General features: G+C 40.0%; 1 protein-coding gene across 1 annotated transcript in view; it reads left to right on the forward strand.

Annotated features, from left to right (window-relative positions):
- sntg1 (syntrophin, gamma 1) overlaps nucleotides 1-27,512 on the forward strand; it is a 36,101-nt gene that overhangs the window by 6,704 nt on the left and 1,885 nt on the right. Inside the window, exons 2-18 of the mRNA XM_063886663.1 lie at nucleotides 1,838-2,081; nucleotides 2,751-2,800; nucleotides 4,517-4,651; nucleotides 6,005-6,061; nucleotides 6,246-6,303; nucleotides 6,391-6,434; nucleotides 6,830-6,871; nucleotides 7,140-7,242; nucleotides 7,872-7,954; nucleotides 8,226-8,356; nucleotides 9,950-10,079; nucleotides 13,827-13,865; nucleotides 22,620-22,736; nucleotides 23,891-23,962; nucleotides 24,515-24,667; nucleotides 24,845-24,937; nucleotides 27,339-27,449. Of these exons, the coding sequence (XP_063742733.1) occupies nucleotides 2,774-2,800; nucleotides 4,517-4,651; nucleotides 6,005-6,061; nucleotides 6,246-6,303; nucleotides 6,391-6,434; nucleotides 6,830-6,871; nucleotides 7,140-7,242; nucleotides 7,872-7,954; nucleotides 8,226-8,356; nucleotides 9,950-10,079; nucleotides 13,827-13,865; nucleotides 22,620-22,736; nucleotides 23,891-23,962; nucleotides 24,515-24,667; nucleotides 24,845-24,937; nucleotides 27,339-27,449 (1,395 nt within the window). The 5' untranslated portion in view covers nucleotides 1,838-2,081; nucleotides 2,751-2,773. The remainder of the gene's footprint in view (nucleotides 1-1,837; nucleotides 2,082-2,750; nucleotides 2,801-4,516; nucleotides 4,652-6,004; nucleotides 6,062-6,245; nucleotides 6,304-6,390; nucleotides 6,435-6,829; nucleotides 6,872-7,139; nucleotides 7,243-7,871; nucleotides 7,955-8,225; nucleotides 8,357-9,949; nucleotides 10,080-13,826; nucleotides 13,866-22,619; nucleotides 22,737-23,890; nucleotides 23,963-24,514; nucleotides 24,668-24,844; nucleotides 24,938-27,338; nucleotides 27,450-27,512) is intronic.

The raw sequence follows: 27,512 nt of genomic DNA on the forward strand, positions 1-27,512 counted from the left end.
TAACCTAATATCTGCTATCATCCATCTCACAATTCAAAAGCTGCACTCCCTGGCACCATATGCTCCAGGTCATAGAACAAGTGAACAGTACAGTAAGTGAAACCTATCTCAATTTTTTCGGGTAGTAAAACTACATTTGCATGAGCACTCTGCACCTGCGCTCACAAACAGCCATCCATCATCCTGAACGGGCCGCAGCTGTCCTCCGGATCTAAGAGATGGAGATGTGACATTAGAATCTCCACATCATCCAGGCAATCTGATCCTCTCTCTCTCTGTTTCTCTGCCATTGTGTCAAACACAAGAGCTTTATTTGAAAAACATTGCGCTGCAAATTGTTAGGATTGGAAATATCTGATGGCATGGTTGTGGAAGGAGTTGCGCTGACTCGACTTAAAAGGCACAAAAGGTTCGGCCAATTTAATCTGGATTCTCACACAATAAAAAATAAGAGGAAGTGCTGGCGCCTGACAGGATGTTCAGGAGGGCACCTGCTAAGACAAAGTGTTCATATCACAGCGGCAGACACATTTTTCAGCTGACCACGTGAAGACATTCATTTGTAAAAGCAGCTCCACAAATGATGTCAGGATTTCTCTCACATCCATTACAGAGCTGACTCATCTCCGGTCCGACAGCCCGGTGAGGAGAGTGTGGCGGCAGGTGGAGAAAATTGTGATCTTATATCTCATATTGGATTTTCAAGTCAATAAAACTTCTAACATAGATATAGAATAGGTAAAAAATACATGGAAACACTCCACATATATTTTTAAATGCATATAAATAATAGCTTTCTCAGTAGTACCGCACACTTTTTTTTCCGCATACATGATCATATAAATAATACACAACCTAATAGGGATGTCAGGGAACTATCTAGAAACCATCTATCTTAGTATGGATCATTACATACAGGAGTCTTTGCCAATGAGTTGATTGATTGGTCCGTGGTTTAATATATAAATGTCAGATAATTGTTAGAAAAAAAAGGTGACGTCTTCAGGTTGCTTGTTTTGTCTGAACTACAGTTCTGACCCTAATTATAGTAAATCAGAGACATAAAGCAGATTATAATAGGAAGCTGGACAGATTTATGGCATTTTTCTCTGTAAAACGACAATAATCATAAACATTATCTATCTGTCGATCAGGATCCAATCAATTGGCCCCTTGTTTTGAGCTTTTCCATCAAAACACTACTGTTACTGTAATCAGTAGTCAATGGTTAATGCATGAAATAAAGCCTGAATCGAATATACTTTTATACGTTTTTTATTCCTAAAGCACAACGATCATAGTGGCAACGCTGAACAAAAAGGTGGCTTTGAGCCAACAATGCTCGCTAACGAAGACGACTTCTCAAGGGGGTGCTTTGGAATTTAATAAACACTTTAAAGGAGTCATTTGTGCCCGGCATACATAAATTGAAGAATATGACTTAATTGCATTTGACATTCAAGCAAACAAATCCACAGGTTTGTACGTGTGAGGTGTTGGAGAGGATGCTTCAACATAGCTGAATAATGGGATTTAGTGTTTCCAGATTTCCTTTGAATCCCCTTTTTTTTAACATGGTTTTTATTTAGGAATCAAGCTGGGATTCTGATTCAACATGCAGTCGTGTTATTGACATCACTGATATCTTTGTGGTTGATAACAGTAGATTGCTTCAGTCACAGTCAGAGGCATTCAAACAAAAAAAAATCAGCTCTTATTTTCAGCTTCATTTGAAGACATTTGTTCTTTTATTGCAATGAACAGTATCTCCTCTCCTGCAAATGGGTCTACTATCAGAGTGAAACCTAAAAACTGCATCCTCCTCCTGTTACTGCAGCTCGGACACCCATCAGGGATTGCCAGGAGTGAAACCTCACTACACGATCGCCTCATTCTGCTCTTCAGCTCCTGCTCCTCTACTCCCACGGCTGACCAGGAGCGGTGTCAGCGCTGCTCTCCAACCACCCGAGTCTGACAGCCATGATTCGGGAAGGCCCTCTGCTTCGACTCAGATCAGAGATCAGCTCAACGCTTGATGGCTAGATCTCACCGTACAAAGCACTGGGGGCCTTTCTGCTGAGGTACATCTCCGACTCCCTCTGCAGCACAGGTTCTTTAATTCAAGTGGAGCCATTTTTGCTCGCTCTGTTGATGTTGAGTCAAGTGTCAGTCTTGTCTGATTAAAACTGAGTGGAACCGGTTTATGTAAATGAGGCTCCCTCATAACATTTCCTCTAGACTGTATACATGTGTGTCTGTGTGCATAGAGCAAGCCGGAAGTCTAAAAACAATGTGCCATTTATTGGTAGTGTCAGTGTTTTCTTCTAAAACAATAAGACCCAGGTTGTGGTTGGATTTACTGTGTTATTGTCTCGTACTGTGGTCCAGATTTATGATCTCTATGACAAGGCATCAGATATGGCACACAGTTCATTTCTGCTGGCGCTGGATTGGATATTAAAACATTTAATAGGATACCTGGGATCTCACCTTTTCTAATAAATTATTCATTAAATCTTAATGGTCTCAGATTCCCCCTGAGATTGCTTAATATTCTTTTTTATACAGTTAAGTTAAATTTGAAAAGGCATACATCTGAAAACTCTGTATAAGAAAGGCAGATGATGAAAATAAGCATCCTGCTAATAAATAATGCCAGAGGAAATTGGCTTCACTTTCTTTGCTGCTGTGAGTGTTCGGTCATGTCATTAAGCAACAGTCTAACTCAATCTTATTTTTCTCTATTGCAGTATCCCTCACTGCGTAGTAGCACATGGATTTCAAGACTTCAAATGAAGAGGTTGGTGTGATTCAATCAATTGAACGTTTTGACAGTAAATTGAGTATGATTATAGAAACAGCCCTGGCATAACATCCCTGAAGCATGCGGCTAGAGCGCAAATGTAACAATTGAAGAATTGAAAGGAGGTGTACTTTTAAAACATTCATTGTTACATCTGCACAAATAACCAAATTGCATCATAAAACCTTAGAAAAAATGTAAATCAAAGTAAAAGACCGGCAAATCGATCGTAGGAAGAACAGTTCACACTACATGATGAACATGCAAAGAGAAAACATGGTTTAGATAGTAAATTTCATCCAAGTATTTCAGGACTGAAACAACAAATGTGGCCAGAAATAAAGGATGAAATATACTCAAGATATCTTGCTGTTAAGGAAAAAGATGTTGCTGCTGCTCATCAGTTTCCGTTTCTGAAACTCGAAAAATAATCTGCCGTGTTTGTTTTGTTGAGCATTCAGGTCAGCTGTTTGTTTCCTTAAGTTTGTTTTTTCTGTTTGCGATAAGGACGATTTCTTACGATAAGGAAAGCCCTATATGAGGATGTATTCAAGGGAATATCCTAAGCAAATGACTTTTTTTCTAGGGAGAGAAATAGGAAATACATAATCATGTGCACGCTTTCAGATCCACAATTTAGATAATAATAGAAGGGCTGATTGGTGGGGAGAGTAAAAGATTAACATTCAATAGGATCACAGCTAAGGTCAATTATGTACTAAACTAGCGAGACAAAAGGTCAAACAACACTGAGTCACGTGAGCCCTTTCCGACCCAGCAATATACAGTTATGGCATTGCTGCCCTCATTTTGCTCCCATAATGACTCTCACACACACTTACTGTACTCCAAATCATGTGAATTAATGCGCCGCTCATTTCATTTCTCACGCTGCAGCTGCAGGCCGAGGCTCATTTCTTCACATTGTTCATTATGGTCGAAAGATAATATTCTCAGTGAACATACTTTAATGCAAGTTTCACCTGCAGAGATACTACGTCTAAGAATAGCGACCGTGCAAACGTCTTCTCTTGTTAAGTGATGAGCGCTGTATCCCAGGTGACAGGGATGCTGACACTGGTGTGTCTTATTTCTATTAGTAGTCTTGTCAGGTGAAGGTGCTTCTTTCATTTAGACCTTTTTAAGTCAAGGACAGGACAGACATTGCAATTAGCCAGGGAGGAGGAGGCATATGCAGAATGCACATTTATTCGGATTAGCATGATTTAAATGGATCACTTGAAACAGTCACAGTCCTCTTGCTTGTATGAAGCAGTGAAATTCAAATGTGGAGGGTGAGCTCGGTTCCAGCCACTTAATTTCAAAGGTTCTTAATATGCCATCAGCCTTATATGTAGAACAAATGAGGATATCATTTCCTCTGTGTGTGTATACAAAGCACATGACTCATGAAAAAGCTGCTTCTCAGAGGGTCTTCTCATTATTTGAAACATAAATCAGTAATTGTCCTATGCTTTTTTCCTTTTTTTAAATGTACTTGGAGTGCTGAATATGGTTATTTGTTCCAGCATTACCATTAAAAAGGAAAGTAGTATGAAAAAGAAAGAGACAAACATCGTCCTAACTCTGTATCCTGATTTTGATGTTGATCCTGCAGCGAGTATTCGGAACAACATTTAATTTCATGGCCAGTTAATTTAGTCGTGGAGGGATGATGAATGATTTTATGTCTCTGACTGTTTTGTTTCCCAGACAAAGACTGGGATTTATTTGATGCAAGAAGGTAATGAGGAGCCGTTTAATATTCGACTACACTTGGCCAAAGATATTCTGACCATTCAAGAACAAGATGTCATCTGTGTGTCGGGAGAACCTTTTTATTCAAGTGTAAGTATCCTTATCAGAATAACTAAATGTACCATCATATACATTGAGAGCAGTTACATTTGCTGTACAACACATGAAGGTTATGTCACAGAGATACTGAGAGACACTCTGAATGACTGCTTTTATGATAGATGTACATCAGTTAATCTGTTCCTCGTAAATCAATGTAGCTATTAAATAGTGATTAACCTACTGGATCATGGTGTATTATATTCAAGCCACACTTTTCTTCACATGAATAAATTCTCTGAAAAAAAGCACAAAAAAAACAAAAGCATTATTCATTCAGTTACATGTTGCCGGGTAAAGCTTCAAAGGTAAATGGAGTGTTCTCTCAAACATTATTACTAATTTACGTAAAGCGCAATGACATGCTACGGTAATAAAACCTTAAAACATGTTAGGAAGTAGTAATGTAGACGTACAACCAATTCACACCTCTACATTTAAAAGACAGCCATGCTGTTTGCACCATATGTGTTGAAAGGCACTGTCAGGCATCAAATTCCCCAATGTTCAAACAACATGTTTATACCCGTGCCACAGACCTGAGACAATTAAAAATGTTTAATCTTTCAAAATGTGCAAAACAAAGATGTGTCTTTTAGATAAACAATGTATCGGCCCATATCCCTAGATCCATAGAGTTCAGTGGAAGTAAGACCAAGGAATATTGGACAAAAAGAAGGCAAAATGTCCGATCCAAGCTGTACAAAAGTCTTGATATTTTGGTACAGCACCTTTAAATGTCTCTCATTAACACATTCTACTATTTCGTCAGCACCCAAACTGAAACGTGTTAATTAGTGCTTCAGAGGTGCTTTTAAGTAGATTTGTTTTCCTTTTTTTGTCATAGCCATGCAAGCTTCTTTTTCAGTCTTTATGTTAAGCTAAGCTATCCTGAGGATGGCTCCAGTTTCTTATTTAATGCTTAGACAGTACACTGTTATCTTCTAATGTATTCCTTGACAAGTAAGGAAAAGAAAGCGTACTCGCTTAAATTGTATTCTTCTTTAATAATTAATTTATGTAAATTCTGCTCCTAATCATTCATTTTTGCAAACAAACGTTTGTAGTTAAAGAAAACATTTAATTATCAAAGCCTCCTACTTTATGCATAATTATAATTGGGAGAATAAGTTACTAGTTATTGTTATTTTCTAAATGAACCTCACTGAAGCAAATAAGGATGCATCACTTATTTTTATTGGTTTTCTCTTGCACTATTTTATTTCTTTTGATTGAAATTGATTTCTAATAAATCCAAACGTTCCCTCTTGTTTTGTTGTAAGAGCTCCCACAGCTTCAGCATCGTCTGTACTGATTTCTGCTCTCTAACTGAATCTTTTCCAGGAGAGGACTGTAACGATTAGGAGGCAGACAATTGGAGGGTTCGGCCTGAGCATCAAGGTAATTTAGATCATAGTTGATTGGGCTGCTTCTCCTGACTGCTTTAAATTAAGTCTGAACAAGGCTTATTGATCATTTTCTTGTCAAACTGCACTAACAATGTTAGCTAAGGGAACTGCTGTGGGTGTCTTTAACTCATTCTGTGTTTGTGATACCTCTTTGTAATTTAATCTTATCTCCTTAGGGTGGAGCAGAGCATAAAATCCCTGTTGTGATATCAAAAATATCAAAAGAACAAAAAGGTACATTGTCTTTTTCAGAAAGTTTTTCAACCTTGTTCATTTCCTCCCCCCATAGTTTGTTCTCACAAGGTCATTTTTTATTTCCAGCTGAACTCTCTGGGCTGCTTTTCATCGGTGACGGCATCCTTCAGGTAAAATGCCGAATGTCTTGTTTACCCATCTCATCCTACTCAAAATAACACATACTGTCTCTTCAATAATTCATGTGCCACTCCACAGAACTGCATGCCTATAGGTAAATGTCACACCTCACGTCCTTCATTTATTACATGTATTCCTGCAGATAAATAAATAAATCTCACATCTCATCTCCCTCAGCTCGTCTGATGCAGAGCGAACATTCACAAGCCAGCCGTCAACACTCTGTATTAATGGCAACATTGAATGTGACTCTCTTGTTTACAGTTTTCGGCGCATATGCCGTAACAGTTATTGTGCTCGCCTCATTAATCATTTTGAAGTTAGTGCTAGATTGATGCAATGCCAGCGGTATTGTTTAGGGTAACCCTGTTATTGTTGTTTTCAGATAAATGGAATAAACGTTAGAAGTTATCGCCACGAGGAAGTGGTAAGCTGTCATCTCATATCTCATATTTTTCTTCCTCTGCAACTTTCAACGGCTTATCTTGTCTTACTTTTGTATCTTCTTGACATGTAACGCCAAGTGTTCTTGTATTAAATGAACCTACAAGAGATATGTGTGTAAATCTGTTATCTTGGAAGTCAATTCTTAGTGAGAAGTTAGCACACCATTTTTCATCACAGCAAGCCTCCACAAAACCTCAGAAATTACTGCGCCTGCAACAAAAATATCTGTGTTTTTCTCTTCCTTGCAGGTCCAGGTTTTGAGAAATGCTGGTGAAGAAGTGACTCTAAACGTGTCTTTCCTTAAGAAGACTCCTGCCTTTCTCAAACTACCCCTGTGTGAGGATTGCACATGTAAGAAACCTCTACGCACACTCTTTAATTAAAGTATAGGCCTATAATCACCATAACCGCAGTGCAAAATAATTAACCAAGAGTATTTATAGCTGGTATTCATTTCAGTCAAGGATTGGTTGTCCTGGTGACAATAAACTCAGGGATGAAAAGGCACTTCGAGACCAAGAAATGTTAAATATAGTTGCCTCCCGATTACAGAATTGGGGGTTTCAACTAAATAAAGATGCCATTCTGCTAAAGAGAGGGTGGGGAAAAGAGAGAAACGGACATATCTCCAGCTTCACAAAAGATTTCTGAAGACTAAACTGAAAGAATTGACGTTGCTCATTGTTGTGCAATTGATTGCTCTTGCATGGGAAAGCTTCAGCCCCGGCCTTTAGACATGAAAGCTTTCATAAAATCCTTTCATATGCGTATATAGGCCGGGTTGACTGGCCGTCCAACCAGTCAACTGAATACAAATTGGCACAGAGCAGAAGCCCACACGGAAGGAGAACAAAGCAACCCACTTTTGTTGTTATCTGTGATTCACTGCAGTTGGAAACCTTGAAATAGATGTAGCTCTAACTGTGTCTGATTTATTGATTTTTTTTTGGTGTGTTTGTGTGTCCCTGCTGTACATTTAGGCATCCCCAGCGACCAGAGTAGTGGGACTTCCTCTCCTCTGTGCGATAGCGGCCTGCACTTAAACTATCATCCTAACAACACGGTACTTTTTTTATTAGCCAACTCTTGACTGACTGATTCTATAACTATCCATCTATGCAGCAGTGCCAGAAAGTTGTTTCCGTGTAACTGTCACTGCTCGCTGCGGCTCTATCTTTATCTCTTGAGGAGGGTGAATCAGCTTTCCTCGCTCGGCCTTGCCTGTGCACCTGCAGCAACAACAGCAGCAGGACTCTTGACGTGTTGATTGTATTGAAATGTGCGAGGTGGGAAGCAAAAAATCCTTTTAAAATTACGTTTCACACTTTCTGCAGGACACGCTGTCCTGCTCGTCCTGGCCCACGTCCCCCGGACTCCGCTGGGAGAAGAGATGGGTGGACCTGCGCCTTATACCCCTGCTGCACTCACACCTGTCACAGTACAACCCGGGCTCTGATGTCTGCAGGTGAGCTGCGGGACTTCATCTTGAAGGGTCATTGGTGACTTTTCTCACTTGCAGAGCTGGTGTCTCGCTGTAAGGCTCGGCAGTCTTGTAGTGCTGAGATCTTTTGTAAAATGCTTAAAGGGGATTTCAAATGGAGCAGCCTATCATTCTTCATCTGTAAAGATATATTCACTTCTCCTACTTAGTATATCCCTTTAGACACAACTAAATAGGCAAACTAGTTCTGCAGTAAGACATATCTGCTGAATAATGGATGCTAAAAGGAATTAAGATGACAGTAAAAAAAATATAGGAAACACTGCCACACTGGATGATAGAAACAGTAATCTTGTGGATTGACTCTTAATGGACCACTTGTGGTTTGGCATGTTTTAGCCCATTTTACTGCAAATTGCTAAAGGATACCATGAGCTTTTAGATTGATTAGCATTGTAGTGGGCAATGGATTCAGTTTCACTTCATGACAGAATGAAGATCAACTTCACTTCATTTTATTACATCAGAATTAAATCAGGTCAGACGAAACATTTTGTTTGCCTATTATTTTTTATGTGGTTGTTTTTTGAAGAATTGCAGCTGCACTTTATTACTAGTTTCAAGGCATTGTTTAGCTGTCCACAACTTTACTATTTTAGTTCACACCCACTGCTCGGCTAATGTTGTTTTCTGCCACATCAAGCAGCAAAAAAACAAAAAAAAGCTTTTAGAAAATCCTGTACACTACCTGCTCAGCACCACGCCGTGGGTCTCAGCAGCTAGCAAAAACCTTGCAATGTAGGTGGGGCATTAAGAAACTAAAAAGCCAGATATTTCCCTCAGGATCCTTTTCTGACGGCCAGCAGGGGGCGACTTCACTGGCTGCAAAAATAAGTCAGATTGTATAATAGAGCATGAGAAAATTAGCCTACTTCTTACTTGGTTTGTTGCCCTAGTAAACATTATCCTGACAATTTCATGGCAGCAATTGGTAGTTTCAAGTTTTGCAATCCGGCATAATGTTCATTTTGTAAATATAATCTCCTTCAGAGCCTCAAGACCATAAGTCAGGGTAGTCTGTGTAGCTTCTATGATTGACTGGTCGCTAAGTTTATGAAAGTTGATTGTAATGTGTGGTCTCCGCTTTCAGTGCTCTTTGTACTTTTGCTAATGACGAACTCCGAACTCGAGGTTTCAAAGCTGATGGACCGATAGGGGGCTTGAATACATCCACTTCTTAGATATGGTCAATGGCTATTGCAAGTTCAAAGGAATAGTTTCAGCATTTCTTTCTTACTGAGTTGTTAAATGAGAAGTGTTCTGAGCGAGTTTTCAAAGAGACTGCCCAAAATTGTACATGCTGGGAAGAAATGGAATGAAAAAATAACGTTGACCACCCGAAAATAAAGCAAAGTTGAGGAAATACATGATTCAAGGTAGATTCTGGTCTTCGCAAGTTGCTTTTCATCCTCTGCTGACATAAAAATAATCGAATGGCTTCCTTGAACATCGAAAAACAATAAAAAATAGATACATTTGGTATGTTATTGGTGGTTCATGGGCTAAAAAATACCAAATCATCCTGTAATCATTTTGTTTTTCTCCTACTTCTCTCAGGAAAAATGCTTTTCAGCTCATAGCTGTGGATGGAGTTTGCAGTGGAGTTGTTCAGTTCCCCACTGCCGAAGACTGGTTGGACTGGCTTCAGGCAATAGCAAGCAACATTTCCAATCTCACAAAGCACAATGTGAGTATGAAATAATAACACGTGTTAACTCTGCCACCTCTCGCTGTCCCCTATGTAAACCAATAAGGTGTTGGGTTGGGAGTTAATGCAAACGTCTTTTCAATGTGTGGATCATCTAACAGTCCCTTTGCAAATGTCACTGCATAAAGTTCACCCGTACTAATGTCTTTCCACACTTTGAATAAGTAGTCACTTATATCTAAGAGCCTTAGGTCACAATAACTGCCACCGTACTACTACTACTAATACTAACTCCCTTTATCCAAACCCATGCTCTTATTATCTATAATTCACATTATACGTTAAACAATAATTACTGCAAGAGGCGGACAAAAGACAAAAAACAATATTGTATTTTTCCTCGGGTTGTGAGCATCTTTTTCTAGCTCTAAAAATAAAGTGTATCCAGATGACGCTCAGCAGGGTGACAACTACAGCTAACAAGCTCCATCATGTGTGGTGGCTCATAAAAATCTAATTTTGACAAACTAATCAGCATATTTAGGTCTGTTTCCATGTAGCAAACTGAAAGTTAAATCTCTAGAGAGCATGCTCAGACACCATCTAAAAATATGTAACTAGAGAGTAGTGTTGGCTCTCCGCACGTAATGAACACAACACGGAGTGAGCAGCAGTGATATATGGGGATTGGTAATTATCATGTGTCCGCTGGTGAGGCTGTGTGTGTATGTGTATGTGTGTGTGTTTGTGAGTCTTGGGAAATAATGGAGGCCTGGTTAATTGGAGTGGACAAAGTGAGGGACGTAAACACAACACTAATCGCTCAGTGCCAGGATGACCTCAACAATGGAGGGTGTGCTTCTCTCTCTCTTGCTCAGCCCTAACTGAGATGTGAGAGTGAACTAGCAAACTACATGGATGAGGGAAACCCAGACTTCAGGAAAAAAAAGAGTCAATAGTGAAAACGATGTGATTTTGATATGGCCGAACCACCGGGGATGTCAATAATCATTACCCTTGTTTCCTATCGTTTTATTCTTAAACTACTTGGGTCTTTTTAAAGGAGGTATGCCACTTATTTCCACCTGAATTCAATGTGGTCTGGCCTCCTTTGCATTTGATGTTCTGGATTTAGCCTTTCCTGCTAATGCCAGTCTTGCATAGGCTTACTTTTCACCGCAGTTAAACTGTCCTTTTGCAGCAATTTGATAATATGCTTAGAGTATATAAAGTGGATTGAAATATTACAACTGTCTAGAGTCATGCTAAGTGCTTTGTGAGGCTGTGACAAATGCTAATTTCAACATACTAAGATGCTGATGTTTTGCACATAGTGTATATTGTGTCATGTAAACCATTTCAATTTAGAGTGTAGTATGCTAACATTTGCTAATGAGTACTGAAAACTGAGTCTGATGTGAATTTTATTGGTTCTGCTGATATTTGGTGGTAAACAAAAGCATCGGAGCTGGTGATGCAAAGTGAAGGAAATGCCAGAGAGATTACAATTCATCCTGAGGACATAAATGTCAATAGTTACTAAAGTTTTCAAAATAAAAGTGTCAACCTCATGGTGACACTTTAAGAAAATAAGAGTCCACACATTTTATGATTTCATATTTTCTAGTTTTTTCTGGCACTTACATACGTTGAATGAAATTGTTTTGTCATACGATATGTGTTCATATTTTGTGTTTGTGTGCTTTGTGTTTTCCTTTTACTGCTGCACAAAAAATTGCTGTTTTGGGACGAATGAAGTGATTTTTATTGATTTATTTGTCATGCAGATCAGTGGGGGTCCCTCAAAGACCTTAAAAACAATAACCTGTAAAAGTAGGGAATGCATTTGAAGGTCACATTTTTATCAAATGTTCACCTGATTTAAGATGAGATGAGATTAATGGTAAAACATAATCTCTTTATTAGAGAGAGATTTCTTATCCCACAGCAGAGTTACATCAGCAAAGAGGATAGTGCAAAGACAAAATGCATTGTAAAAAAAACCAAGACATAATAAATATTAAACCATAGAAAAACCTAGTAAATAGACAGACTGAACATTTGACTTCACAAAGTCAAAACAATCCAAAGTCCTATTAAATATTCATAGATAGCCCTCGATAGTAAATGTAGGCCCTCGTTATTAAACTGGAAATCTTGCAAATAAGATGAACAAACGGACAAACATAACACAAACACCTAAAAATACATGAATATCAAGGACATAATTAATAGAAGGTACATCCTCTGCTTCCACAGCAGTTTTAGTCTTCTTTTTAATAGCTGTCATAAAATTGAAATGAGCTGTTTTTGTAATAAAATATTTAACTGTTTGTCATTAAAAAATGCTTCCAGTTTTCTGAATGATGATGCAGGATGGAGTTCTCTGCTCTCTGCAAATGTAAAATCTGCACTTTAACTTGAATATCTGATAAGATAAGAAATTATTGTGTCAAATATGACCTTAGATATTTGTCAAATAAAATAAAACATGTACGCAATAACTGGACAGAAAGATGCATTAATGTTACAAAACACTATCACCGGACTGGGATGTTAGGAACATGCTTTTATACTTTATCTTATATCTTTTAAAATGTATTTAAGATTAGATAAGATATATTTATCCATCCCAAATTGGGAAATCTTCTTTGCAGCAGCATGAAAAACAAGTTTTGCACATAATTAGAAATAAAAAAGGAGTAGAAAATAAACATTTATACAATATAAAAAATAAAAGTTGAAGAAAAAATACTTTAACTTTCTGACAGATAACAGGATTGAAGAGCTTAATAACAGCAAAGAAAAGTGGGATATTATTTACATTTAGTGTGCAAGAATGGCATGTTAAATTAAATGAATAATGAACAGTGAACAATGCTATGGATTAGAAATAGAAAGTCTTTAAAAGTCATGTCCCAGCACCTGAGATAATGTACAACACAACGCAAAGTAAGGGTTACAAAGTACAGTAAATATTCGTTTGACTTCAGGTACTTTTCAAACCCAGTGAAAGTTCTTCTATAGAGTACAAGATGCATGTTTTGTTTGTTACTGCAAACAACGGGACCTTTTCTTATTTGTGTCAAAGGTAGTTGGACCGTGCGGTCACAGTGACTTGTCCTGACCACACACAGCTGAATTTGAACAAACCCACCGTCACCCGGCTTACATCTCCACAATTATCATGCTGTTTCGTTTCAGTTCCTCCACCGAAAAAACTAATTGTTTCCTACATGGGGCCAAACTTCTGTTACATTTCAAAACATCAGTGAGTGTTGAAAACTGTCGCCTGTATAGAAGGACGTGGTCAGGCATGGATGGCTTAATTTGGTGTCCTGCTGCTAGAAAAATGTGATATTGATAGTATAGTGTGGATTACGAACGAGTGATACCTGTGATCTGAGCAGAATGTTTTAATTTAAAGCCTGACTGCTCTCTCGGTAGTTTCCCCTGCTTTTATTATCACAGAGAGAATGGTTTTTTATAAATGGATTTCTTTTTTGAAAGGAAGAGCCTGGAGTCCTTGTGGAAATGACTCTATCTATCTCATTTTGTAATTTGCATGCATTGAATAAATGAAGTAGCTCCAACAGTATTATTGCAAGTGATGTGGTTAACATGTTAGCACAGACGCCGTGATGCATAGTTTATTTCTTCTTCGAAACGTTGTCTCTGATTGTGGGTCCCTAAGGAGTTCCCTGGACTGTTTTATTTTTGTCTACCAGTAATTACTTTTTGCTTGAGACTTTAATGAGTTATTGATGTTCTTGTTGGATTTAACAGGTGAAGAAGATTAACCGGAATTTTCCAGTTAACCAGCAGGTAAGATGATTTAGATTTCTGACTTTAACTAACTTTGATTTGTGTGTTAAATGTATTAATCCCAAGTGATTCTAACATGGTCTTTCAATCACAGGAAGGGCATGGGATAATATTGTTCACTATTGCTGTGTTGTCTTCACTGCAGTGTAACAACTGAAGCTATCCAACAAGTTAAACTCTGATGCAATAACCAGGAGTCTGTGTCGTAGTTAACATTTCACTGTTGTTTACTGAAGATTCCAGCATTACATGGCAGAGTGAAAACTGCAACAAAACAAAGTTTGACATTTTTTAACATAAAGTTCAGCTTCACATGAAGTCTTATGAAATATCCTTGTAAATACATGTAAATAAAAACGATCTTTTAAGACTATTATTACCTTCTCTTTCAACTTTAAACTTAACTTAATCTATCAATTATTTAACTTAACAATGAGTTTTACTTACGACTTTGCTTCTAGCATCTTTCACGGTCAGGAATTCTTAAGTATTAACTGTTTTCAACAGATAGGAACTGAGTGGGAAGTAACTGATGACAAGGCAGGAAGTGGTAAGGAAGTTACAGGAAATTGTATCAAAGTAAAAGTTTGTATTCTTTCTCAATGTGTCAAAATAAAAGTCAAAATATATCGCCCTAATGGCGACACACTCCCCGCTGTGACCACTGTGAGGTCACTATACTAGCATGAACATTACATTCAACTAAGATCTACAACTGAAACATCAGTTCTTATGAAGAAGCAAAACCGTTTCCGTCACTGGTCTAAGGTAAGTCTTTGGTTGGCCTTGGTTTGCTGTCTTTAGTTCCACCTTACGGACTCTTCCATCTGTTCCTGGAATGGCCTTTGTGACCACTGCCAAAGGCCAGTTGTTGCGGGCAGCTTGGTTGTCTTTGAGGAGGACGATGTCACCGTCTTGCAGGTTCTGGTGGGACCTTGTCCATTTCTTGCGGCTTTGTAAGGTTGACAGGTACATTTGTCTCCAACGGTTCCAGAACAAGTTGGATAATGCTTGTACTTGTCTCCACTGCTTCGTGAGGAGGTCTCTGCCTGTGAAGTCACCTGGAGGTGGTGGGACGCCCACTTTCTGCGTTAACAGCATCGATGGTGTGAGGATGAATGGATTCTCGGGATCATTCGATACTGGAACTAGTGGTCTTGCGTTCAGAATTGCTGTCACTTCTGCCATTAGTGTGCACAGAACATCATGAGTTAGGCGAGTGCTGTGTTCGCGGAGCGTCGAATCCAGGATTCTTCGGGCTAACCCAATGAGGCGCTCCCATGAACCCCCCATGTGTGAGGCATGAGGCGGGTTAAACACCCAGGAGCATCCTTGATGTTGCAGATACCTCTGCACTGTGCTGTCTGGTTGATCTGCACTCAGCCCAAGTTCTTTGCAAGCCCCAATGAAATTTGTGCCGCAGTCTGACCTCAGTTGTTTGGCTGGTCCTCTTATGGCAAAGAAACGCCTCAATGCGTTTATGCAGCTTGAGGTGTCCATTGAGGTAATCACCTCGATGTGAACTGCCCTGGAGCTCATGCAGCAGAATAGTATGGCCCAGCACTTGCTCTGAGGTTGTGTCCCTCTGGTGCGTCTGGTGGAGACGTGCCAGGGTCCGAAGACATCCAGTCCCACATACGTGAAGGGAGGGCAGGTTGTAAGGCGTTCTGTGGGCAAATCTGCCATTTTTTGTTCCTGCATCCGTCCTCTAAGTCTGCGACAGGTGATGCACTTGTGAATAGTTGAGTTAACGAGCCGCTTGCCTCCCAGGATCCAGAGCCCAGCAGCTCGTACAGCACCTTCTGTTAACTGGCGACCCTGATGCTTTACTTGGGCATGGTGGTATCTGGTGAGAAGCAAGGACACATGGTGTTCTTTTGGGAGAATGACAGGGTTCTTTTGTTCAATGGACACATCTGCATTCTTCAGTCTGCCTCCAAGGCAGAGGAGGTCATCCTGTAAGACTGGGTTGAGAGAGCGTAGGCAGCTGCTTAACGGAACTTGCTTTCCTCTCTCCAGAGCTTCAAATTCCTTCACAAAGGTATTCCTCTGAACAGCTCTGATGATGACTTCTCTTGCTTGGGAAAGCTCATCCACTGAACGAGGTAAGTCACAGTGATGCCATCCCTTGCACTTGCCTGTCGGAGTGCTGAAGGATCTCCCTATATGAATAAGGAGTGCGATGGCTCGTTGGAGAGTGTCGAATGTGGAGAACCTTTCAAAGCGCTCTGTGCTGAGAACTTTCCCTTGTAGATCAGTAATGTAGCTCTTCACCGCTGGACGGACCTCTGCATCTGACTCTGGTGAGACTATGCTGAATGACTGAGGTATGACTGAGGCAGGGTCTGGCTGAACAGAGGGCTTGCGCAGGAAGGTTGGTCCGTTGAACCACATTGTCTTTGTGAGGTGTGCTGCTGGGACCGACCGCGACGCCAGGTCAGCCGGATTGTCTTCGGTGTTCACGTAGTGCCATTGTTCAGGGATGGTAGACTGGCGTATACGCTGGACCCGATTATGGACGTACACATAGAACCGTCTGGACTGGTTGTAAATGTATCCAAGGACAACTTTGCTATCAGTGTAGAACTTTGTGGCATCCAGCTTTAGATCCAGTTCATCCTGAATCAGCTCAGCTATTTCCACTGCTAAGACTGCTGCACACAGTTCAAGTCTGGGAATGGTCGGGTCTGATTGAGGGGCAAGTTTGGCTTTTGCCATGACAAATCCCACGTCTACTGTGTCTTCTTGGATGGCTTTCAGGTAGGCTACGGCACCAATGGCCTTCACAGATGCATCGCTAAAGACGTGGAGTTCTACTCGCTCAGCCTTGGCTGGGCAGATGCCTGTGTACATCCTAGGTATATGAAAGTGCCTCAAGTCTTGAAGCGAGTTTCTCCAAGCTTCCCACTTGCCTAACTTATCTTCAGGCAATGGGGTGTCCCACTCCGATGTCTCAGAATTCAACTCTCTGAGAAGGCCCCTGCCTTGGATCGTAACTGGAGCCAGAAACCCTAAAGGGTCGAAGACACTGTTCACCATTGAAAGAACCCCTCGACGGGTGAATGGTTTGGTGTCGGTTGACACAGAGAAGGTGAATGTGTCACTTGCTATTTCCCACAGGAGCCCCAAGCTGCGTTGGGTGGGTGACTCATCTCCACTGAGGTCTACATCCCTTTTGGCTTGTACGCAGTCCTCACTTGGGAAGGCTTCCAAGACAGCCTGACTGTTTGAGACAAATTTGTGGAGCCTCAAGTTAGACTCAGCAAGTGAGGCTTGAGTCCTATGAAGCAGCCCAATAGCCTCTGCATCAGTTGGGACAGAACAGAGGCCGTCATCAACATAAAAGTGCCGTTCGACGAAGTTGACTGTGTCTGTTCCATATTTTTCTGCGCCATCTCTGATGGCTCTTCTGAGCCCATAGATCGACACTGCAGGAGATGGGCTGTTCCCGAAAACATGAACTTTCATTCTGTAGTCAATGACCTCGTTGGCTACGTTGTTGTCCTTGAACCATAAGAATCGCAGGTAGTTTCTGTGCTTTTCGTCCACAAGGAAGCAGTAAAACATTTGTTGAATGTCTGCCATCACAGCGACCTTGTCCTTTCGGAACCGCATGAGCACTCCTAGAAGGGTGTTGTTCAGATCCGGTCCAGTCAAGAGCACGTTATTCAAGGAGATCCCAGACTGTTGGGCACTTGAATCAAACACTACCCTGATTTGATCGGGTTTCTGTGGGTGATACACGGCAAAGCTTGGTAAATACCAGCACTCTTCTTCTCTTAGCTCTGGTGCCACCTCAGCATGGTTGTTTTTCAGCAGTTTACCCATAAATTCCACGTATTGCTGTTGCATTTCTGGCTTTCTTTTGAATTGGCGTTGGAGTGAGCCAAACCGCTTGAGTGCTTGCTCGCGGTTGTTGGGAAGCTGTTGCCTAGGTAGTCTGAACGGCAATGGAGCAACCCAGCTGTGTGAATCGTTTCTGTAGACGTCTTTGTCCATCATTTTGAGGAAAGTTTCATCTTCGATTGAAGGTGCTAGCTTATTGTCCTGTTCCGTGCAGTCAAACACATTTTGACCCAGACTGTGTTCCTTAGCTCTGGGTGGTAAGGCACTGTTTCCTGGCAGTCTGTCGTGAAGTTCCTCTTTAATGTGCAAAAGGCTTGTGCATGGCTGGAAGAGTGAGGGCCGATGACAGTCGACCATGGCCGTCCGGAAGGAACTGACGTTCGGCTTGTGTGTGCTCCCTAGACAGACTTCTCCGACCAGCACCCAGCCTAAGTCAAGGCGTTGTGCGAAGGGTGCATTGGCGGGGCCATTTATTTGTTCCCTTACTTTGTGTGCTCTGATTGCGTCTCTCCCTAGCAGCAGGAGGATTTCAGCAGTGGGGTCCAGCTTTGGGATGTGTTCTGCTACCTTTGACAGGTGAGGCTGATGCAGAGCGGCATTTGGTGTGGGAATTTCAGACCGATTATCAGGTAAGTCATTACACTCAGTGAGTGGTGGTAAGGGAATCCTAACTTTTCCATTGAGGGACTCCACGATAAAATCTGATGCCCTTCTGCCGAAAGTGTCTACTATACCAGAACATGTTTTCAGTTGGTAAGGATATGGCTTAATGTGGATGTCAAACTTGTCAAAGAAACTGGACTTGGCCAACGATCGGTTGCTTTGGTCGTCTAACACGACGTAGGCCTTGATGGCTTCCTCTGGGTGGTCTTTCTGGTACACTCTTGCCAGGCATATCTTGGAGCATGACCGTCCGACTTGTCCTGTACCACATACTGCTGTGCAGCTTGCGCTAACCTCACTGGTGTCGTTTACCTCTTCTCCCTCCCCGCCATGCTGTGGCGAGGTCAGAGGAGTCGTGAGGTGCGGTGCTGGTCCTGGGTGCATAGCTGAGATATGTCGGGTGCTGTCACACTCAAAACACTTAACAATTGTAGTGCAGTCCTTTGCCATATGGTTGGTTGAGCTACAGCACTTAAAGCAGATTCCGTTTTCTTTCAGAAATACCTTTCTGTCATCAAGAGTTTCGGCTCTGAAGGCTTTGCACTTCTTCAGTGGGTGGGGTTTTGCATGTATTGGGCAGATCTTACTCGGATCACTAGAGACATTTGACTCTGTGGGAGTGACATTGATCTTGTGAACTGCAATGGGTTTCTTGAAGGTTTTAGGAAAGGCACCTTCAGCTCTGACAGATGACATTGTGGTGGTATTTAAAAAGGCAAAGCTAGGGTCATTTCTCTTCTTGGCCTCATAGCATATGAGTTTCGTGAAGTAATCAAACGGTGGGAACCGTCCTCCATTTGCTTCTTTATACTTAGAACCGGCCGAGATCCATTTTTCCTGGAGTCCATAAGGCAGCTTGGTCACTATGGGTTCAATTCCGCGTGTCGTGTCTAGGTAGGACAGGCCTGGTAAGTAGCCATCTTCTTTAGCACACTGCACTTCCATAAGCAGGTCAGCTAGCTCTCGTAGCTTCAGATTTTCCTTGGCTGAGACTCTGGGAAATGCATCCAGTCGGGTAAAGAGGGCCTTTTCAATCACCTCTGGGGCTGCATAACACTCCTGAAGACGTTCCCAAGCTTTCCCCAGTGCTATTTGTGGACTTGCTATGTGCACTGCACGGAGACGTTTCACCTGGTTGCTGGACTCTTTTCCAAGCCATCGCGTCATCAAGTCCAATTCCTCAGTGGCTGTGAGACCAAGTCCTTGAGTGGCATTTTTGTATGATGACAGCCAAGCACGATAATTTTCAGGTTTATCATCAAACTCGTACAAACTTGTATTCACTAGGTCACGCCGAGCTAAATATTGTGCCAGGTGTTCAGTTGCAGGCATACTTTGAGTATTTGTTGGCTGGGGGTTGAAGGATGGAGCTCCAATATTCAAGTCACTGATCTGCGAGGTAAGAGTCTTGGGAATAACCCGCGGACCTTCTCGGGTAAATGGATTCTGGCTGACTGACTCTTTGGCTGCTGGTGGCGCATAGTCTAAGTCATAGTCTGTAAAATCCACATTGTTTGTGCTGTCGTATGAAAAAACAGGCGGCTGATGGCGTGAAACAAAGGGGTTGTTCGGGCTATAACTGAGAGTGGCATAGGTAATTGGTTGAGTTGGTGGCGAACTAGCCTTCATGGCTGTTTGTTGGACGGAGTTAGTGGAATGGAAGTGAGTTTGGATGTATTCACTTGTCCGTTCAAGTTTGCTTTGTTCTGTTGAATTTGTTTCATCCAGCACAATATAATTGTTGCTTCCTGAAACTGCTGATTCCCAGACAGCTGCTACGGCTTCAGCTTCTGCTGCTTCACGGCAGATGGCTAGTGTTTCAGCCTCAGTCTCTTTTTTCACTTTTTCTATCCTAGCTTTGGCTTCTTGCTCAGCATATTCGGCACGCACTTTAGTAGCTGCTGCTTTTGCTCGTGCACGAAGTAAAGCATTGGTTGATGAGGCAGATGAATGAAAGCTGCTTCCACTTTTTCCTGATTTATTAGATGTAGTTTCCATCTTGACTCGTTATTCAATGCTAACTTCTCAGTCTTTTCACTGTGTTGTCTTCACTGCAGTGTAACAACTGAAGCTATCCAACAAGTTAAACTCTGATGCAATAACCAGGAGTCTGTGTCGTAGTTAACATTTCACTGTTGTTTACTGAAGATTCCAGCATTACATGGCAGAGTGAAAACTGCAACAAAACAAAGTTTGACATTTTTTAACATAAAGTTCAGCTTCACATGAAGTCTTATGAAATATCCTTGTAAATACATGTAAATAAAAACGATCTTTTAAGACTATTATTACCTTCTCTTTCAACTTTAAACTTAACTTAATCTATCAATTATTTAACTTAACAATGAGTTTTACTTACGACTTTGCTTCTAGCATCTTTCACGGTCAGGAATTCTTAAGTATTAACTGTTTTCAACAGATAGGAACTGAGTGGGAAGTAACTGATGACAAGGCAGGAAGTGGTAAGGAAGTTACAGGAAATTGTATCAAAGTAAAAGTTTGTATTCTTTCTCAATGTGTCAAAATAAAAGTCAAAATATATCGCCCTAATGGCGACACAATTGCAACAAAAGGAGAATGTTTGCATCATGAAAGTCCGTCCACTGAGAGATAATCAGAAAACAACCGTCAGTCTGTTCATTCACAGTTGCATTTTTCTTAACAGTGGGGTTCCTTTGTTTCTTATTTACTTTGGTTTCTGCCGCATGAAAACATATTAATTCACATGGTAATTCTTTGAATAAATAAAGCGGCATGAGATGTGACTGCTTGTCCTAAATATTTCACTTGATGGTTTTGCCATCCCTAAAAAAAACAGAAAAGCAAGCAAACGTTTTACTTTGTTTGCAATCACCCTAAATTAAAAGGGCCCTTTTGGGGGTTTTCTCTTTACCATAGTGTGTTTTATAAGTTGTTGTGCTTGTAAATGGTCTTCAGAGACTGAAATCCCAAATTTCCCTCCAGAGGGAGTTTCTCTCCCACACACTCCCCCACTGCCTGAAACATCTCCATTGGACTCCTTTGTTTACTTATGCGACCTCATGACATCACTGGGTGACACTTGCACTTCTATTGGCTAGCACTCCAACACATTGTACATTATAGCCTAAGGGGAGGGACATCTAGTTGATCAATCACAACAGAGCCAACCAATCAGAGCAGTCTGGGCTTCAGACAGAGGGTGAAAAGAGGTGCTGCAGCACAGGCAGTATGAGAAGGTTTAGTCTATGTCTTAAGTACGTCTGTGAATCAGACCATTATGAGATACATATCAAAGAGCAAAAGTGCTTAAGGATAATATGGTTCATCTCTAAAGCCCCTGAGAACTAAAGCGGAATAATTATAACTAAATGAGCAACAGTCCAAGTTGCAATTTGAAGAAAAAAAACATCCTCATTATTTATTAATAGTTGAATGCTGCAAACTCTAAGGGTGTGATTTGATCATTGCATTGTCAATAAACAACAGACACAACACAACCAACAAATGTAGATACAAATATTGTTAAATATTTTATATACTGTTGTTTATTTAATCCATTTATCAATGTAGAAATCTCATGTGAAATAATCCAAACTATGTGTGTGATTTTTACAATTTATAAGCATTCACAACAAACCATAGTTTTAACATTAAATTCCAAATGTTTATTGTGTGAATCCTTTGAACTGATGATGTGATTGCTGCATACTTGCATAAACAGCACAGATTTGTCAGCGTCCATTAATAAAAGTCCAAAAGTAGATCCAAAGCAACACCACGCTTTTAAATTGAGAATGATCCTATTGATCTCATTATTGACGCATAAACCAAAGCTTAGTATCAGAAGTATCGATACTTTAAGACTAGATCTGGGCACCTCTTACAAAAACTGCTAGCAGAAAGTGTGTACACTGTAGCACACTGATTGAGATTGGATTGATAAAACAGGTTTTAACAATTCTTCCTTTTAATTTTAGAGAAGTATCAACAAATTGTTATATTTTCATATTTATTTATTTAAGGAACAATGCCAATGTTTACCATGAGTCCGCTTTGTAGCAGTATGTGCCAGATTTAGTCATATAGGCTCATTTTCATCTGCACTCCCTTGTAGGTTATGTAATTAAAAGAAAACACATAACTACACAAAGGCAAAGACAACAGTATCCAAGCAAATTTGAGCATATTGTACATTTGCTTATGATCTCTCTTATATCGGTCCTTATTCCTCATGATCACGTCTTTTTTCCCCCTGTTTGACAGATTATCTACATGGGCTGGGTCGACGAGAAGGAGCAGGACTCCGTTCAGGACCGAATGTATTCGCCAAAGTTTCTCGCTCTGAGAGGTTCCTCACTCTTCAAGTTTTCCGCTCCTCCTGTGAGTGTTCACTTAATCTGTATTTGTTTTGTACTAACTTCGTCTTTAAACTATTAAACTTCTGTGTTTGAATTGAGTGTCGCTCAACACCACGGGATATTTTTCATTCCATGTTAATGTATTGTTGAGAGAGAAAATGCTTTCCTGTTAGGAATGAAAGGAGGAAGCAGCTCGCTCAAAACCCTTTGTGCTACATTGATCTTCCTCTTGATTGATGATGATCATTAAATCTGTTTACATTCTGCCAGCCACTTAAGTGATTATGACAAGAGGGATAAGCTGTCAATGGTATAGTGGAGATGGGAAAAGATTGATAGAAAACTGGAATCGCCTGCTCGACTTGAACGTGCAGATATAAATGGAATATGCTAATGTGAATGGATGGAGGAATATAAGAGCCTGCTTGTGCAGACGAAGTGACAGTCTTCTTCCTGACTGAAGATGTGTTAGTGACTTACAATTTGAAACAATTTTTACAACCATTCATCAATAATTGACCCAAGGCACAGTGCGGCCCCTGAACAGTGATTGTCCAATCACAGCTTAGCATCCATACCAAATCGTTTTTGAACATGTCAAAGCACAATGCTGTTAGTGTGTTATTTGCAGATCAGCCAACTGTGCAAAATCATGTGGCACTTTTACATTTTTTTCCTGCTCTCTCTGCCAAAATGCTATCATATCTCAGAGCATTGATAGCACCTCTGTCTAGTTTTTTATTTGGTTTGGGTGAATTTACACTCTAGCAATTCCAGACAATCTTGTGTTAGCGGTTGTATCTCATCATATATCTTTTTTCGTGTAAAAGTAAATCTTATCTTGAGAGAAACAAACTGCTCAGCTAAATCTGCTCCGACAGTAAGCAGGAATCCCACGTTTATTTCTATGTGAAATCGAAGAACCATTGTTGCTAAAATGTGTTTTGAATTGTAGTTAATAAAGTGGAAATCTGCCAGTATCATCATTGTAATCTGTTAAATTGAGATGTTGACAAGTGTGGCAACAGAAACAAAAGGTGGTGCGGTTTCACAAACAGTCAAATGTCATTATATTTAAATATATTTCCATTAGCTTTACTTTTAGTTTACCGCTTTCTTTCTCTGTAATCAAGCCATTCTATAAATCAATCATAAAATGTATGTGTTATTTTTCAGGTGACGACATGGGACTGGACCAGAGCAGAGAAAAGCTTCACTGTGTATGAGATAATGTCCAAAATGCTAAAGGTAAAACAGTCATTTAATTTCTTGAACATTAAGAGAAGCAACTCTTATTGCATTGGATACATTAAGAGAATATAAAGCAGAAAAGGGAGAAATGCTCTTATATAACTCTCAGATTGATTTGCATGTGTTCTACTTCAATCACAAAGAAGCACTTAAGGTTCAGATGGTTTTGTTCACTCTCTGCAGGATCATGGTCACCTTCAATTTGATTGTGAGAATTTATCTGCATTTCATTTTCACCAAAGTCATGGTGGCAAATGAGATTCTTATAGATTTGCACTTTAAATCAGATGTAAGCTGACCTACTGCTATTTACACTGTGCCATTTGGGAAACATAAAGCTATCCAAAAATATATTAGGGAAAAACATCCTGTTGTTCAGCTGTAATATTCATTACTCTCAAGTAAGTGTTGAGGTAAATGATTCAAGTGCTCTTAAAGCTGCAGTACACAGTCTACTCTGCCCTCAGAGTGAATAAACCTCCCTTTGGCTTCAGGATCCTGCAAAGCTGTTGCTTAGTCTTATCTGCACATCACTCTGCCCATCTGTAGGATAACGACCTTCTGGACAAAAGGAAGCACTGCTTTAGCGTCCAGACGGAGACCGGAGAGGACTTGTTCTTCAGCGTTGAACTGGACTGCGAGCTGCTGACCTGGGAAAAGGCTTTTCAGATGGCCACTTTCCTGGAGGTGGAGAGGATACAGGTCCGCACCTGAACAGTAGGCAACGTGCAGAGGGAATTGTGATGATTTTAATCTAGCTCACGGTTCCAGCTCAGTCGTTTTAGTGCACGGATTGATAAAGCTCATATGACAAAAAAAAGAGGCTTTTGTGTCCTCATTAATTTCTTGTGGGTAACATCTTGTTCTCCTTTTGTGTAGTGTAAAACCTATGCCTGTATCATGGAGAGCCACCTTATGGGACTCACAGTTGACTTCGGCATGGGCTTTGTGTGCTTTGATGCTGCTTCAAAGGTGAGTGTAAGACAGTATTGAAACATCAATTAAAAAAAATGAGGGATCCTTTCAGTGGGAGATTTCAAACAATTGCATTGTACACAGTGTGAGGAATCTAATCATGATGCTTCAGCCTCCCTTTTTATTTTTTCTTAGTGCTACTCACTTATTCTGCTCTGTGTGCATTTTGGGAGTATGAGCACATTTATTTTGACGGCTGTTTCCCTTCCCCCAGCTCAAACCTCACACTCCTTCCGGCAGTTCATTTTGGCCTTTACCCAAGTCTGAGAGCCATGCAGACTCCACTGGTGCACATTATGTGGCAGGACACAAGCACTGCCATATTGTTCTCTAAGATTTTGGCCCTAATTCCTGCAATGTGGAGCAACAATGTCCCCGCATGGTTGGTAAAAAATGTTGCCAGCGTATTGTTTAGAGAGAGAAAAAAGCTAAAAACAATCCATAAGTAAACTGAAATTGCAGACAATACAGAACACTGGGTGGGATTACTTTGTGATTAAAAGCTGTTATTGACAAATTTCAAATAGCATGTTAGAATTAGTTTCAATCGAGAAACAGCACGACGTATAACTCTGTTCGACAAGTTGAGCTGTAGATCGGCTGTCTTGGGACCTTGTGGCATTTCCCTGTAATTTGTTTTGTTAAGCATTTTAGTATGTTTTGTTGAAACATATGACACAAGGGTGACTTTTTTTATTTGTTTATTATATTTAAAAGCATTAAACACAGCATTGCTGATTTTGCATGTCCAACCTTTCTATGTAGAGATTGCATGTTCTTTCCATGTGTGTGGTTTTATCCGAGGGTACAAATTGTATAATTAATGAATTAATAGATATAGCATTTACTGTTGATATATTGAGACATTTAATATATCAAATTATGTTTTCACAGAGCAAACAAACCACTCATTAGAGAGGTCTGGTAGGAAGCTCTGACACCGGAGACTTTTGTTAAATTAACAAGCCAAATATTCAAGCCAAGAGACACAGCAAGCACACATAAAGAAGGTTATGCAAATGTGACCACTGTCTTTATTATAGAGTATAAAAAATAATCAAGTTTGTTTGTTGGAGAATATTTTTGTCGTCTTTATTAAATGGTAGCACATAAATGATTGAGAGATGAATACAAATCATCCCACGATGTAAACTTCACTATTGCTTTAGTGAAACATATTCACAACATTATTGAAGTGAAAACATTCAGATATTTGGGAACTATTTGTGCTTTATTAGTTAAAAAATAACAAAAAAATCCTCGCTCCGGCTGCCTCTCATACTGTTGTTAAAACAAGGCAGTGCCAGGTGCATGCTGCTCCTATAATGCTGCTTAATTCTTACTAAGGTAAACTAAACCAAGCAAAAGAAAAACATCTATATACTAACCTAATAGAAACAAACCAAATATGAAGACCAAATCAAATATCTAAAACTAATAAAGAGAGCCTAAAAACCCTCATTATACAGGAGGGTGGGCGCTGTCAGCGTTATGGGATTATGTATTATTATATTTGATTTTTTTACTGCTCCATTAAAGTTTAAGACTTAGTTTAGTGTTGCAGCTGGTCGAAGTGAAGCTAAATTATCCTGATTAATTTATTCTCTTGGGTAATGTAATCTACAGAAATACATCAACAGGTTTTGTATTATAATTACTCTTTTTAAGTTAAATCCTATCCGTAAATCAAGTAAAATAGGGTAGAAATATAAGGTATAAATAAAGCATTATTAACCAACTTCAACCAAAATAACACAGAGTTTTTTCATGTCTGCCACAATACAGATATAGTTTCATAGTAGGCTGTTTTGATTGACAGGAAAGATATTGAGACATTGTCACCTCTGTCACAGTCATATTACATTTTGTTAAAGTGACACTCCCTGCTAGACTGGTATTTTTTCATTAATGTTGTCTCACTTTATTCTTTGCCAAATATCCCAGTGACACTTCCTGTGTGTGTTATGTTTTAACATTCATTAAGTCATTGCCACTTAATCAGATTGGTGTCACAGTAATTATTACGGTGGCATGAATACATATTCATGTGAAAGCATGGCCAGCTGTCTACCTGAAAGTCATCCTGATGTCGTCTGGCTCACTGTGCAGCTTTTGTTTATTCAGTTCAACCCTAATTGAATCACTGAGGCTCTGCTATTTCAGCTAAAATAACTGCGGTTTGTTAAATTTCCCAATGGCAAAAAATAAACAAGCTACAACGACTTCTATCTGGCTTTTTTGTTGATGTGCCCCATTTCTTCCTGCGTCCATGAGGATTTTAAATGTAATTTTTTCATGAAATCGTGACATAATAATGAGTTCTGTAAATCAAGATGTATAGTTGTGATTTAGTTGTTTAAAGTAAGGCTCATTTACATTTTGTAATTTCTCCTTTAAGGCAGTTCTGTGGAGATACAAGTTCTCCCAACTAAAAGGATCATCTGATGATGGAAAAAGCAAGATCAAGTTTTTATTCCAAAATCAAGACTCCAAATCCATTGAAGCAAAGGTAATTCACTTTGACATATCAATTCTGCATTTCAATGAAAAGGTCATTCAACAAGGCTTTCAA

The sequence above is a fragment of the Eleginops maclovinus genome, chromosome 6 (genome assembly GCF_036324505.1).
Source record: "Eleginops maclovinus isolate JMC-PN-2008 ecotype Puerto Natales chromosome 6, JC_Emac_rtc_rv5, whole genome shotgun sequence".
Lineage (NCBI taxonomy): Eukaryota > Metazoa > Chordata > Actinopteri > Perciformes > Eleginopidae > Eleginops > Eleginops maclovinus.